Genomic DNA, 14,311 nt, shown 5'->3' with positions numbered 1-14,311 from the left:
AAATGTAAAAGCCATTGTGTGTTTAAACAGATTTGACACATAGTCCCTATACTTTTCATTTAAACGTGTGCCTCCTGTTTTATTATCTATAGTGAGAGTATGGGTGCTGTTTTGTTTATTTCTGTTGCTAGGCACACTGCTTATCACCAGCTGTTGTAAATTTATTATTTAAATTGTCTTTTATTGCTGTTGTTCACATACCTTGCCCGGTTTTTGCCCCCCAACCTTGTTAATTATTCCTGTTGCACCCTGGAAATGTTAACCCATAAATATAAAAACAGTGATATCTTTGTTGTTGAAAATCACTCTTACAGGAACTGGAATTGGTAGCTGTATGTGTAAAATACAGTTTTTTGTTGTTGCTTAATGGAATTTATATGCGTCACCAAAGCAACTATTTCGAGATTGTTTGCACAATGTAGATTCTTTTTATAGAGTTGTGTTTTGTAGTATTTGATATGATATTGAAATTTAGTTCCCCTGCCCTGCACCCTAATCTTTTGAATAGAAAATGCAGGACTGTTTCTACTGTGAGAGTCTTTGTACACTGTTAACTTCCTTTTGGAAATGCTACTACATGAAAGGTTTTTCTTGAGCCCCTCAAACATTTTGAATTTGTAAAAAGTAGAGCTAATTGAATGCTTTCTTTTTTGCAACTTACAATATGGCTAGTTTTTGGTGACATTGACATGAAGCTAAAAATGTTTGAATAGCTTCCTGGATCTGTATGAAAGAAGTATGTGTCTGTGAAATTAATCTGCTATTTAATCAACTAAGACAAGAGGAAATAATTCCTAAAAATAGAAGAAATTTGGTAACTGCTTTTCTAATCCGGTGCAAATACATGTTGCATTTTGAACTTCAGCTGCTAGATCTTTAGATAAAATAAAATGGCATGGTCTTTGATGAGGGTTTGTGATGCAAGCTTGATTTTTGTAGCAGCAAAGAAATGGCATTGCTTAAAGCAGCCAGTGAAATTTAAATAAGTTGTGTGGTTCTGGCAGACGGTGAGTAAGAAGATGGTAGTATCTTGAAGCATTCTCTGTTGAGCGGCGGTGAAAACGCACTGACAAGCAGTAGGAATTTTTATAGCACATCACCCGATCGGCAGTAACAGCACAGGAAACTCTAGTTTTAGGTCAGGGACGGTGCAAAGGAGAAAACACATCACTCGTGACGCAGTTCATCCCTCATCCTTGTCAGAGACTTAGCGAATTTCAGCTGAACCATAAACAAGAACATACTCATGGACCGTTCATTTCATTGTTTAGGGGCTGGGTGGATTCAGAGGGATGGTGAAGGTCATTTGAATTTTTAAAGAGTTGAAGTTTTGCATCTATCACTTGATAGTGACTGCATTATTTAACAGCCAGACCTGTGTGGTTCCAGACTTTACTGGTCTTCTTAAAGCAGTTTTCATCTTGGATCAGCTTATAGCTCACTATCATATTACTACCAGAAGGCACACATTTCTCCTCTTCAAACCACCCCCCTTCCTTTGGTTTTAAGGATGAGAGTTGAATGACAGACTGGCAACTTAACAAGCTGCTTTTGAATGACGTGGAAGGTCAAATGTAAGGATCCATTTCCTAGAATTCCTACCAGCCTCATAAGACTGGGTGAGAGATTCAGGGTTGACCTGGATGTAGTCGATCCCATACAGGATCAAACAGAAGTCATCCTGGAGACAGGTGGTTTCCATCTTGTTAAAGATGAAAAAAAGGAAAACTTGACTTATTCTATCTGGCAGTCCATTCGAAAATGTCACTCATTGTTTTCAGTCACTCAGCTTGTGTTCACAGAGTACCTGGAATGTGCTAAATCTTGCAGATGAGGGTGGGAAGTTAGGTAAGAGCCCACTTCTCCAGGGCTTCTGAGTATCTCACCCTAAATGCTGGATATTTTACACATAAATGGCAGTAGAAAGTGAGAGCTCCCGGACGGCTTTCCAGCTAGCACTTAAGGTTGTTGTGACTTCAGAATCAGAATGTTTTAGAAGCCTAGTATGGTGGGTGGTAGTGGACAGAAATCACCCACTGCCTTCCTTTATTTCTCCATCTTGGACTCCAGGCTGCAGCAATGACAGCAGACCATCTTAGGCCTACGGTGCATTTTGGGGTGGGGGTGGGGGGGGACGTTACCTGAGAAATCAGGATCATTCCAAGGTCAGCCTAACAGTATCTAGTGATTCTCTTTGACTTCTTTTTTGATATTGTTCAACACCTTGAGAGGAGTCTTAACAGGATCCCATCCATACTTCTATTCCCCACCTCTGAGATGAGGTGGGAATTAGATTAGCCTCTGAAGAATGGATGCATTCTTCTCCGGGTCATCACCCTTCTGCAGAAAACCAGAACAAGCATCATTTTTCAGTAGTCTGGCTCGTGGTGAAGATAGGCAAGAGCCACTGCCCCAGGAAGAATTTTGGTATCAAGCTCTCTCTTTACCAGTGTTCTGCCAAACACATCTCTTAGTCACCTGGTAAGACATTTGAGAAATGAATGCGTGAGGATCCCGAGGAAGGAAAGTCACTTCAGGTCACTTAGGCTTGTTTTTTAAGATTGCATATCTATAAACAGGAACTTCCTGACCTCTGGGTCATCTTTTATAAAGTGAAGATTACCTTAAATGAATCCCTGGCCAGGAAGATTATCTGGGCTGGACTGATTCTTTTTTTTTTCTTTTTTTTTTAATATTTATTTATTTATTTTGAAAGACAGCGCAAGCAGGGGAGGGGCAGAGAGAGAGAGAGAGGGAGAAGAGTCCCAAGCAGGCTCCACTCTGCCAGCACAGAGTCCGATGCGGGCTCGCTCCCATGAACCAGGAGATCATGACCTGAGCCGAAATCAAGAGTTGGATGCCTAACCAACTCAGCCACCTAGGTGCCCCATGGCTAGACTGATTCTGATCAGACTTAGCGAAGTTGGTCTGTAACTGAGGGTTAAGCGTCTGACACGCAGGAGCAAAAAGGAGCCTACGCTCACTCACTTCTTTCTTTAAGTGTCTCAAGAGAAAGAGACTTGAAATAGACCATCTCCCAGAGGTACCCCCTGTGCTGGTCTCTCAGGTGAGGCACCGCTGGTTGTTATGGTTGCAGGTTACATGTTTTGAAAAATAACTGTCACAGTTACTTGTTGGATCTAGATAAATCAAAGAGATTGTTTCTATAGTTTAATGCTGCTTGCTCATTTCTTGCTGAGCCCATCAGAACAGTTGAGTGAGAAGATCCAGCAAGGATGTCTTGGGTTTAGTTGCTGCCCTCCTGACTTCATTCAAAAGTGCTATCTATCTATCTATATAATTTTTTTTAATGTTTATTTATTTTTGACAGAGAGAGAGAGAGAGACAGAGCGTGAGCAGGGGAGGGGCAGTGAGAGGGAGACGCAGAATCCAAAGCAGGCTCCAGGCTCTGAGCTGTCCGCCCAGAGCCTGATGTGGGGCTCGAACTCACAAACTGTGAGATCATGACCTGAGCTAAAGTCGGACACTTAACCGACTGAGCCACCCAGGCGCCCCAAAAGTGCTATTTTTAAAAAAATAATTATAAATGTGTTTGAAGATTAAATCAGTTACATAAGTTACCAAATAAAATACTCTGGCCTAGATAAGGTATGACTATAATTTGAAATGAAGGGTTTATCCTTTGCTTTTGCTCACAGGAGTTATCTTAAACATGAAGAGTGCTAGTTTCATTGATTGAACAAGAATATTATGAGCAAAATATTTGACAAATAAATTACATCTAGGTATTTATATACACACATATTATTTGGGGGAATAAAAATCTGGACTTCTAATACTGAAAACACACTCATTTAGAAATCAACATGAGGGGCGCCTGGGTGGCTCAGTCGGTTAAGCGGCTGACTTCGGCTCAGGTCATGATCTTGCGGTCCGTGAGTTCGAGCCCCGCGTCAGGCTCTGTGCTGACCGCTCAGAGCCTGGAGCCTGTTTCAGATTCTGTGTCTCCCTCTCTCTGACCCTCCCCCGTTCATGCTCTGTCTCTCTCTGTCTCAAAAATAAATAAACATTAAAAAAAAAAAAAAAAAAAGAAATCAACGTGAAAATGAAAAAAATTTAAAGTCATTTTCTCTGAAGAAATATATTTTCTATTGTCATCGTCTTTCTATTTTAATAGCATTGTGATAATGTGTAAAATAAGGTTGAGTAAACAAGGTTTAATTTTAATAATTGCTTAAAAGGAGATGGGATGACAGAGTTACAGTGATGATCTTTACGTGGTAAGCAGTTGGTCAGCTTTTGTAAAATTAATTTTGATAGGGATATATGTAAGATATTTTTTAAAGTTTATTTATTTATTTTGAGAGAGAGAGAAAGAGGCAGAGTGAGAGGGAGAGAGAGAAGCCCAAGCAGGCTCCATGCTGCCAGCACAGAGCCCTACGCGGGGCTCGATTTCACGAACTGTGAGATCAGGACCTGAGCCGAAATCAAGAGTCAGACGCTTAACCGACTGAGCCACCCGGGCGCCCCTGTACGATATTTTTTAGGTGAACCAGCAGCTCTTATCAGTTTGTTGTGTCGACAGTGTGTCCCGCTCTTCCTGAGGGGCTGGATGAACCCAGCCGTTGCAGTTGACGGGTGATCTGTACCAGCTGCCCACGCATCAAGTAGGGAAGTCAGGTGTCCGCCTGTGGGCCAGACTCTACAGACCGTGTAGTTTCAGGGTCATCTCGTAAGTGCGCCGTGTGATAGTTCTTGAGAAAATCGTGTTCCCTTTGCTCTTTGTCTGCAGAAGAAAGAAGGAAGAAGAAATAGAAGCAGAAAGAAATAGAGGGTTGAAAAACTAAGACAGTCTCTGTGTTTGTTCTTAATAGTCTCCTGCAGACAGATCTCAGAAGATTCATGCTGGTGATGAAGTCATTCAGGTTAATCAGCAAACTGTGGTGAGTTTGTTCATCGAGACGAGAACTTTTAATATTCCCCTCTAGAACTTTCAACTAAATCCAAAGCCATTTTGCTTGAATTTTTTTTAATTTGCAATTTATATCCAATTTTCCGTAATTTTAAGTAGTGCTAAGGTGAACATCTTGGTGTCTATTTGCTCGCTCCTGATTTCCTTGAAATAAATTCATAACTTTGATTTTTCATTATTCCTGACTGAGTCCCTTTTCCTCATTTTCCTTCTTTGAAGGTGGGATGGCAGCTGAAAAATCTGGTGAGGAAGTTGAGGGAGAATCCTACTGGCGTCGTGTTACTGCTTAAGAAGCGCCCCACGGGCTCTTTCAACTTTACCCCTGCCCCCCTGAAAAACCTACGGTGGAAACCACCGCTGGTGCAGGTATCCGTTACTGGTTGTGAACTTCACCTGGTGTCAGCATGTGAACGGCGTCATCGTTGTTGGCCTACAGAAGTGACAAAATTGAAGGTCTCACCCAAGATTTTAAAAAATAGGTCCTTCGAGACCAATAACATGATTAAAATTAAGCCGCCAGGATTTAAAGTTTTTAAAATTAACTTATATGTATGTGTATATGTATATATAATACTAAGTAGCATAGAGTTGTGTACTTCCTGCGTGGCAAGCAGTGTGCTAAGCCTGTTATGTGTATTGTGTCACTTAAGTCACCCTATGTTGGTACTATTCTTGGCCCCATTGATTCCCATCTTTATAGATGAGGCACAGAGAAGTTGAGTGGTTTGCCCAGAGATACACAGCTAATAAAAGCCATAGCCAGAATAGTACCCAGACCGAGTCCCAAGCCCACTCTCCTAGTTAGTGATAGCATCGTTAGCGGTTTGTATGAACTAACACATTTAATCTGCGCGGCAGCCCAGTGCAGGACCTCCTGCCAGCATGGCTGGTTTTTGAGGAGGAAACTGAGGCATGGTATTTAAGTGATTTGCTCAGAGCTAGAATTCTGACCTGGCTCCCAAGCCTCTACTTTTTACTGTGCTTCCAGTCTTTCAAAACTCCCAGTTAATTCTGACTGTCTCAAAGAATACAAATGGAGTGTCGCTAATGGCTGTGAACACACGAATGACCTCAGTTCCCAGTGTTGCTTTTGGGGAAGGAGAGTTAACCAAGAATAATCTCTTAAGTTCACTTCCACCCTTTGCACTGGCTTCCGTTTCAGACCTCACCTCCACCCACGACAACCCAGTCCCCTGAAAGCACAATGGATACCTCGCTGAAGAAGGAGAAGCCCGCCATCTTGGATCTTTATATCCCTCCTCCACCAGCCGTTCCCTACTCGCCCCGGTAGGTCACTGTTCCTGTTGGCGGTGTGCGCGTCTCCTGTGCCTGGAGATTCTCAGTGGTGGTGTGCAGGCTGTGAGGGTCTCGAGGGGAGAAGTTGCTGAACTCCCGTGTGACAGCAGGGAGTCTTGAGATCGCAGTTTTCACAAGTGTGATCCTGGGCGTGGGCGTGGGAGGGCTGAGTGAAGGGGGTCAAAAGGTCCCAACTTCTAGTTATAAGATAAATAAGCTGTGGGGTGTAATGTATGGCATGGTGACTGTAGTTAACAGTATTCTATTTTGTATTTGAAAGTTGCTGAGAGAGGACATCTGTAAAGTTCTCATAGCAAGAAAAAAAGAATTTGTAACTATGTGAGGTGATGGATGTTAATGGAACTATTTATGGTGATCATTTCGTACTATGCACGCATATCAAGTCCTTATGTTGTACACCTACAACTAATACAATGTTACATGTCAACTATATCTTAATAAAACCGGGGGACATGTGTGATCCTTTAGGTGGAAGTGTAGGCATGGATCCGGGGTTCACGGGTCTTGACGCTGTGCGGTTAGGTGGGAGCGGGCTCTTTATGAAAGCGTGTGCTCCGGGAATACGTTGTTTTGGCTCCTCCTGGGATATGAGAAGGGGCTGTTTGGGGATCCCTGAAGCTGAAGTTTCATTAGGTATTAGGTAAATCATCTCTGGCGGGGGAAGATAATAAATATTTTTGGGACATGAGTTACGGTTACAGCTTTGTTTTGCTGAGAGAGAGGTGTTCTTCATGGGACTTAAAAAATGTGAATGTAGGTATGATGCTCTGCATTTGTGCATGCATGTGTACTTGTGTGTGCCTATTATAAATTCGAAAAGTCGGTGCCCTCTTAATTGTTACATGGTCAAATTAGCTGCTATATAAGGGATCATTTAGGTGTGAAATATAAGTTTATTTATATCAGTTGACGTATTTAAAGAGATTTTGGCTCATTTATTCAACGTATATTTACTGAGTGTAGGGCCAGAATCACCAACTTACACAAAACAGATGTGGCTCTTGCCCACAGAGAACTGCCAATGTCTTAGTCAACTGTTCAAGAATAAATTGAGAACTGTATAATTATGCTATAATATTTCATAAGACAAACTTCAGGCTGAACTTAACAGTGATATATTACTTTATATTGGAGCTTTTTGTTGGTTTGTTTTTGTTTTAAGCTAGTATTTGATTCTATTGTGTCTCTCCCGTGGGCGCAGAGAAGAATTAACATCATTTTCCTCTCCCTGGTTTTGGGTTGCCCGGAACTTAGTACAGCATACAGAACTTCTCTTAGGCGATCAGAGGCATTCTGGTTAGTAGACGGAACTCTTCCCTGCATTCACAGATCAGAGCCATGTGGTCGCAGGATGTTAAGTGTATTTAAAGTGACAAGTACTTGCCTTTGCACACGGAGAACACAGTTTCACTCATGACCAGGGCATAGGTTGTTTCAGCAGAAACTAGGAGGTCCCCCCCAAACCCCCAACTGTGAATGTTCCCATCTGGGTCTCAGCAAAGGGTCACAGAAGCAGTGGTAGGAAAAAGGTCATGTACATAGTAAAGGGGAAAGGGAACTGGAGCTTTTAATCTGCTTGGTGGGACACACACGCACACTCACACGAGCGCACAAGTACACACACACACGTACACACCATCAATGAAGGAGACTTTCTGAGGAATGAACCCTGCAAATGGTTATGGAGAGTGAGTGGTTGAGTCTTGAAAGCTTTGTGGATGGGGAAGTTAGATTCCAGGTTTGAAAGTATAGAAGGAGATGGGCTCATAGGAGGAAAAGGGGTACACACAGGTGGGAGGTTCATTGGAAATAGCAAGCAGGCAAAGCTGATCTTGAGATCGGTTTTGGACTCAGTTGCTGTTGTATTTTGTCTAGTAGTTTTTGCAAGATCACCTAATAGAATTTTCTAAATGCAAAAAATTTAACTAGTAACTTGGATTCAACTAAAATTAATTTCAAGTTTTATAAAAGCTGACATTTAAAAAGAATTAAGTTGGACTGGTTAATCAATCCAACACTTGCTAGTTTCTGTGCTGAGTTCAGAAAATAGACACCCTCCACTGGGAATTATAAAGGCGCCTTTGTGTTTTTTGACATAATTTTCAAATCTAACAATTCCATTACACATCAAGTGTCTTCTTTGCTGGATCTTGGCAAAGATACTACTTTAGGAATCAGAAAAATGGCTCTATATACCCTAACTAGTGATTTCTGTAAGAAATAGGAGATTTCAGTTATAGGATAGAAGTACAGGGAAACCAGAGCTGTCTTTTCAAAGGTGTATTTCTGCTGCTTAAACATCTATGAAAAAAAATTTCATTTTCCTTTATTTAGTAGGATCATGCTATTTACTCTTATTTAATAGGATATCTGTTAAAGGGGGGTTTACTGAGGGGGTTACTGAGATTGAAAAAGTAATGGTTTTTTTTTTTCTTCCAGTGGAAAGGAAGATTTAAATTGTCTTATGTGTATGTACTAGAGGAAGTATCTCCTGTAATTCATCTGTATGAGAGGATCTTTGTAAGCAACTTAATTATTGCCCACTGTCTTCCAGGGATGAGAACGGGAGTTTTCTTTATGGAGGATTCAGTAAGTGTAAACAGCCCTTGCCTGGTCCTAAGGGCTCAGAGTCCCCAAATTCCTTCTTGGACCAGGAGAGCCGAAGACGGAGATTTACCATCGCTGATTCTGATCAGTTGCCCGGGTATTCGGTGGAAACCAATATTCTGCCCACAAAAATGAGAGAGAAAACACCGTCTCATGGTACATTTCTGGGTGTTTGTTTTGTTCTGCCATTTGTTTTCACTTCCCTCCCCGCCCCCTTCCTTATTTGGAACTGTTGGATGAATTTGGCAGACTTGAAGGGTAATCTGAGGAAAACATAAACCTCAATGAAATTCTAAGTATGAGACCTTTATTCATCTCTCTCAAGTGAAGCCTTGTTGAATCATTACTCTCTGCCTGGCATCAAAGCCCAGCGGAGTGAGATCATGTTACAGTTTTAACTTTCAGTGCCTGCGTTTTAACTTGGAGCTACTTTGCTCTGTAGACACACAACACTTAAGTGCAGCCCGCCTCTGTCCTAATCCCTTGCTGTGGAAATATGATGCTTTAAAATACTTATTTTAAAATAATGTTCTTGCTTATGGGTATGTGAGTGTGATATGGGGGAGTCTTAAGTTATAAATAAAAGGAAAGATTCTCCGAAGTCCCCCAAAGTCTGACAACTTACCACGTTCCTTCCCCTTCCTCCAAAGGCAAGCCCCGGCCTTTGTCCATGCCTGCAGACGGGAGCTGGATGGGGATCGTGGACCCTTTTGCCAGACCTCGAGGTCATGGGAGGAAGGGTAAGTTTAAGCAAACCAAAAAACTCCAGACAGGAGTCAAAAGAGCCAGGGCCTTTGTTGCAACCCTCTTCCTCGCTGTCCTGTAATAACCGCGTAGCGGACCTGGCCTGAGTCCCGTCTTCTCATCTCTGAGGTCGGGGTGCTGAATCTCTAAGGCCCTGCCTGTTTCTGGAATGGCAGAATTATATACTCCTAGTTAGTGACTATGAATCTCCTAATTAGCATTGTGTGCTTTAAAAGGCTGTGGAGGGGCACCTGGGTGGCTCAGTCGGTTAAGCGTCTGACTTGGGCTCAGGTCATGAGCTCACAGTTCGTGAGTTTGAGCTCCGCATCGGGCTCTGTGCCGACAGCTCAGAGCCTGGAGCCTGTTTTGGATTCTGTGTCTCCCTCTCTCTCTGCTCCTCCCCGACTCATGCTCTATTTCTCTCTCTCTCAAAAATAAATAAAACAGTTAAAAAAGTTGTTTTAAAGGGCCGTGGACATTGATCATCTGTAAGTTTCTAAATAAGTAGAAATCTACATTATTCACTAAGCAATCTCATTCTGAATTTTATGACTATTATTTTTGGAATCTCTTTGATTTTTAATGAACAGACATGGATTTTTTTTCCCTCTCTAAATCCTTCTTGTGTTAAAGAGTAATTACCATTGGAAAATAAATTGTGTGAATTCCTCTTGTAATCAAAGTTACTGGTTATTACACTAGTCTTGAGGGAAACGTTTTTGAATAAATTCTTATTTTTTTTGCCAAATGATTTGATTATCAGCACTGGCAAGACATTCTAGCATTGTTCGTGTGTTGCTGAAACAAAGAATAGGTGACAAGTTCAAGTGGAGTAGACCTTAGATAGTCAAAGGAAGAAGAAAAAAGTTCTGGAGGCTCAACTTCCAAAGTGGTCAACCCCTCACTGGGGTTGGAGGGGGAGGGAGGGTCAGCCCGTCCCTGAGACCTGGTAGAGTTTGTCACTTAGGTGTCTGAATCACTTGGAAAAGGGAGATGTCTGTGTCAGGTCCTAGATACCCTTAATTGGCATGTGAAAATCTGTGGAGCAGTCAGCAGGTGGCAGGCCTGTCCTTTGTTTAGATTTAGAAACTTCAACGTATTCGTTGCCATTCTCTTAGGTTTTTAATCCCCAGTTTAGCCCTTTGTTTCCTGTTAGTATTGAGAGATAGAGGTGATGGGAGAGTTAAGCCCGGAAATGGAGACGCACTTGACCTCCCATCTCACCTTCTGTATTTTTGTTGTATGATCATTTTAGAATGAAAAGGTGTCTATCTGCACAAGGGGCACTTAAAAGAAAAAGCCACTTTCTTGAGAGAGAAGTCACATACCATACATCTGCTCGCTCTGTTGAGTGTACAATTCAGAGGTTTTTCATACATTCACAGAGCTGTGTGTCCATCAGCACTAATTCCAGAATATTTTATCACCTGCAAGTGGTCGTTCCCCATTCCCTCCTTCCTTAGCTCCTGGCAGCTGCTAATCTACTTTCTGTCTCTACGGATTTTCCTACTCTCAACATTTCAGATAAATAGACTCCTATGATACGTGGTTCTTTGAATATGGGCACTTTTTTTTTTCAAGTTAGTTAATTTATTTTGAGAGAGAGAAAAAGCACGAGTCCGGGAAGGGCAGAGAGAAAGGGAGAGAGAGAGAGAGTCCCAAGCAGGCTGAGCACTGTCAGCACAGAGCCCAATGCGGGGCTTGAACCCACAAATTGCAAGATCATGACTTGAGCCAGAGGCTCAGAGCCACCCAGGCTCCCCGACAGCAGGCACTTCCTGAAAGTAACTTCCGCTTCAAATACAAAAGCAAAACAAGTACATTGAAAAACATCTAGAAGGTACGAGAACATAAAACTCAACTGTAATCTGCTTCCCCAACCTAGAAATAATCACTCCATTTTCTAATGTTATACACTTAGAAAAAAGGTGCAAAGTGGAAGAAACAGATGTTTGACAATGGGTATTTTCTATAATGCCTGCATTTGGCAGTCCATCTTGTGGCCGTAGTACGTATTTATTCGGTCTGCTGTTGTTGGACATGTAGCTTATTTTTGTGCCCCCCCCCCCATCCCACAATTGTGAATGATAATTCAATAAGCATCTTGTACACAGATCTTTGTACATTTTTAGGAGCAGAATTTCGGGGTCAAAAGAATGCTACATGTTGCCAAGGTGCCCTGCATTTTAGGTGTCTATTCAGTTTCTTAACTACCCCCTACCCCCATCCCAGGAGCTGCCTGTTGGCATTTAGGCCGGGACCATTCTTCCTGGTTCGGAAATGTCTTAAGGATTGCAGAGCGTGAGAATCTTTGAATGCTATCTACTAAAGGTGAAGAGTGCTGGCCTCTTCCTGGAGGGTGACAGTCAAAGGCACCCCTACCTTTCTAAGTTCTCTATGCTTCAGAGTAAGAACCACCGTTCTGGACGTGCTGCAGGCCTTGAACAAGGACAGATGGAGAAGGGGTGATAGAATGATACAGCCCTTTCACTCTGGTTATGAAAGTTCTTAACACTGGTAAGGAAGTGAGGGCCCTCTGCTCTGCCTTTGTGTTGCCTCTCAGGAGTGAAAGAAGCCTATGATGGACTTCTTCCATTTCTGCTCTCTGAGCATCCAGTGGGGGTGGGCCTGGCTGTCTGTGAGGCGCCATAGCCCATCCCTGGGAGGAGGGCATCAGAGGTCTGAGCAGGCCTCGAGTGGATGGTTATTTTAATGGACTTGTGGGCCTTGTCTGAAAACAGGTGAGGACGCCCTCTGCCGGTATTTCAGCAATGAGCGGATCCCTCCCATCATCGAAGAAAGCTCCTCGCCCGCATACCGTTTCTCAAGGCCCACAGCGGAGAGGCAGCTGGTCCGAGGCGCGGACTATGTCCGAGGGAGCAGGTGCTACATCAGTTCAGATCTCCACAGCAGTGCCACGATTCCATTCCAGGAGGAAGGGACCAGAAAGAAGCCGGTGGCCGCGGCAGCCAAGTCCTCCTCTACAGAACCGTCCCTGCTGGTCAGCTGGTTTACCCGCCTGAAACTGTTGACTCACTGAGCCCTGCCCTCCCTGGACTCTTCCCTGTCTCCTGTTCCCAAGTGCCTTGCTTCCTCAGTTGACAACCTCTTCTGGTTTTCATCCACAGTATTACATAGTGACCTTATGCAATTTCGTTGTTGTTTTTTTCTTTTGGAAGTTGTATACTGCCCTTCTTGGAATCTCGAAGTCATTGGATGGGAACAAATCCAGAGGATCTTAGGTGTTGGCTTGTGGAGGCAGAAGGAGAGAAATGAGTAGAGTCGGCTTTTCTTGCTTCCTTAGAGTTGGAACACAGAGACGCTATATAAACTGGGGCCTTGGCCAGGGATGGTATGGCCATTATGAGGCCATTGTCAGCTTGGGAGGCGGGGCCAAAATTGGTGGCCGTTGTCACACAGATGTGTTGGTTTGTGGTCCAGCTTCTTCACCTGAAAGAAAGCCAAGGGAGAAAACCTTTTTGTGTTGATTTTTCAAGCTATGTACTGTATTCGTAAGTGTAGCAGCTTTGACTTTGAAATAACATGTAGCATGTATTTCATGCTGTTTCAAAGCAGTGGGTTAAGTGTAGGCCTGTTACACTTGGTCATACCCTTGTCATAACCATCTCCGTAGATAAGTCAATTAATGCAGAAACACGTGAACACATTTAGATAGGGCTTATTACACACAAGGAAGTTCATGGTTATTTGTGAGGGGGGTGTTATACGTTATTGTCTTTAAGGGAAAGAAGCTATAAGATTTGCTGACAGCCAAAGTATCATGCAGAAAAATGAAGCAACAATATTTAGGTTTATGAGAGATACATCAGTTTGCATTTTGACTGTTTAATGCCTGTCTTCCAGAAAAAAAAAAGGCAGTTCTTCAAAATTGTACATATTTGCTAAATAGAAATCTCTTGGAAAGTCTCACGGTCACTCATTTTCAACTAGCATCAGGTATTTTGGAAAAGTGTGTCTGGATATTAACTCTTGTTTAAACTGAATGTATGATATTTTGTTAGAACAGAAAAGTACTATCTTGTTAATTTAAGTGTTTTAAATATAGTTGTATATTTTTCTTACTCTTAGTCACATGTAATTTGAAATATCTTTGTTTTGCGTCTTACATGAAGTTAATGAAAAAGAGTGTTCAAGGTGTTTTCAGATTTATAAGTGACCACTGTGGCCGATGCCAGTGTGGGCGCTGTCGTTAAAAAACAAAATAAACCTTCCCAAGCATTTTGGGATTTTTATGAATTAGAACTGGGGGGGCGTTGAGGACACGCGGTACAGTAACATTACATTTGGGAACTTTTCCGAGGTATGTTCCTGGGCAGAGCTGGTATCCCTTCCTCAAAAACACGCCCCTCCCCCCACACACCCCTCGAATTGTTTACTTTGCTGAACTGCCTGAAATTCAACAAATTAGAGATTTCCCGGAGTTACTAAACATCTTCCTTTTAGAATGCCTCTGGTGGGGCTAAGGGGATTGCATTCAGTCCGGCTCTTTTCCTGTCGGCCTCTGAGGGAGTTTCAGCAGAAGGAGGCTGAAATGTGTGATTCTGAGGCTTGGAATGTGTGATTCATTGGGTGCTTTAAATACAATGTAAGGGCCAAGCTCGGGGGTGCGGGAGGTCTGGTAACAGGGCTCTGGAGACTAGCAGAGCAGCTATGGAAAAGGAGAAGCGCCAGCCCTGGCCCATTTTACCG

General features: G+C 42.7%; 1 protein-coding gene across 5 annotated transcripts in view; it reads left to right on the top strand.

The window, feature by feature from the left end:
- The window catches only part of CNKSR3 (CNKSR family member 3), an 84,046-nt gene extending 70,206 nt beyond the window's left edge, over positions 1-13,840 (top strand). For 4 of the 5 annotated variants that reach the window (XM_042940107.1, XM_042940105.1, XM_042940106.1 and 1 more), the window contains 6 exons: positions 4,836-4,904; positions 5,153-5,299; positions 6,096-6,220; positions 8,805-9,013; positions 9,508-9,597; positions 12,343-13,840. In XM_042940107.1, the coding sequence (XP_042796041.1) occupies positions 4,836-4,904; positions 5,153-5,299; positions 6,096-6,220; positions 8,805-9,013; positions 9,508-9,597; positions 12,343-12,641 (939 nt within the window). In that variant the 3' untranslated portion in view covers positions 12,642-13,840. Of the gene's footprint in view, positions 1-4,835; positions 4,905-5,152; positions 5,387-6,095; positions 6,221-8,804; positions 9,014-9,507; positions 9,598-12,342 lie in introns of all 5 variants that reach the window. The other variant, XM_042940104.1, reaches the window with a different exon arrangement.
- The last annotated feature ends 471 nt before the right edge of the window (positions 13,841-14,311 follow it).

The sequence above is a fragment of the Panthera leo genome, chromosome B2, assembly GCF_018350215.1.
Source record: "Panthera leo isolate Ple1 chromosome B2, P.leo_Ple1_pat1.1, whole genome shotgun sequence".
Classification (NCBI taxonomy): domain Eukaryota; kingdom Metazoa; phylum Chordata; class Mammalia; order Carnivora; family Felidae; genus Panthera; species Panthera leo.
The sequence above is the reverse complement of the archived record's forward strand: the minus strand, read 5'-3'. Positions and strand labels throughout refer to the sequence as shown.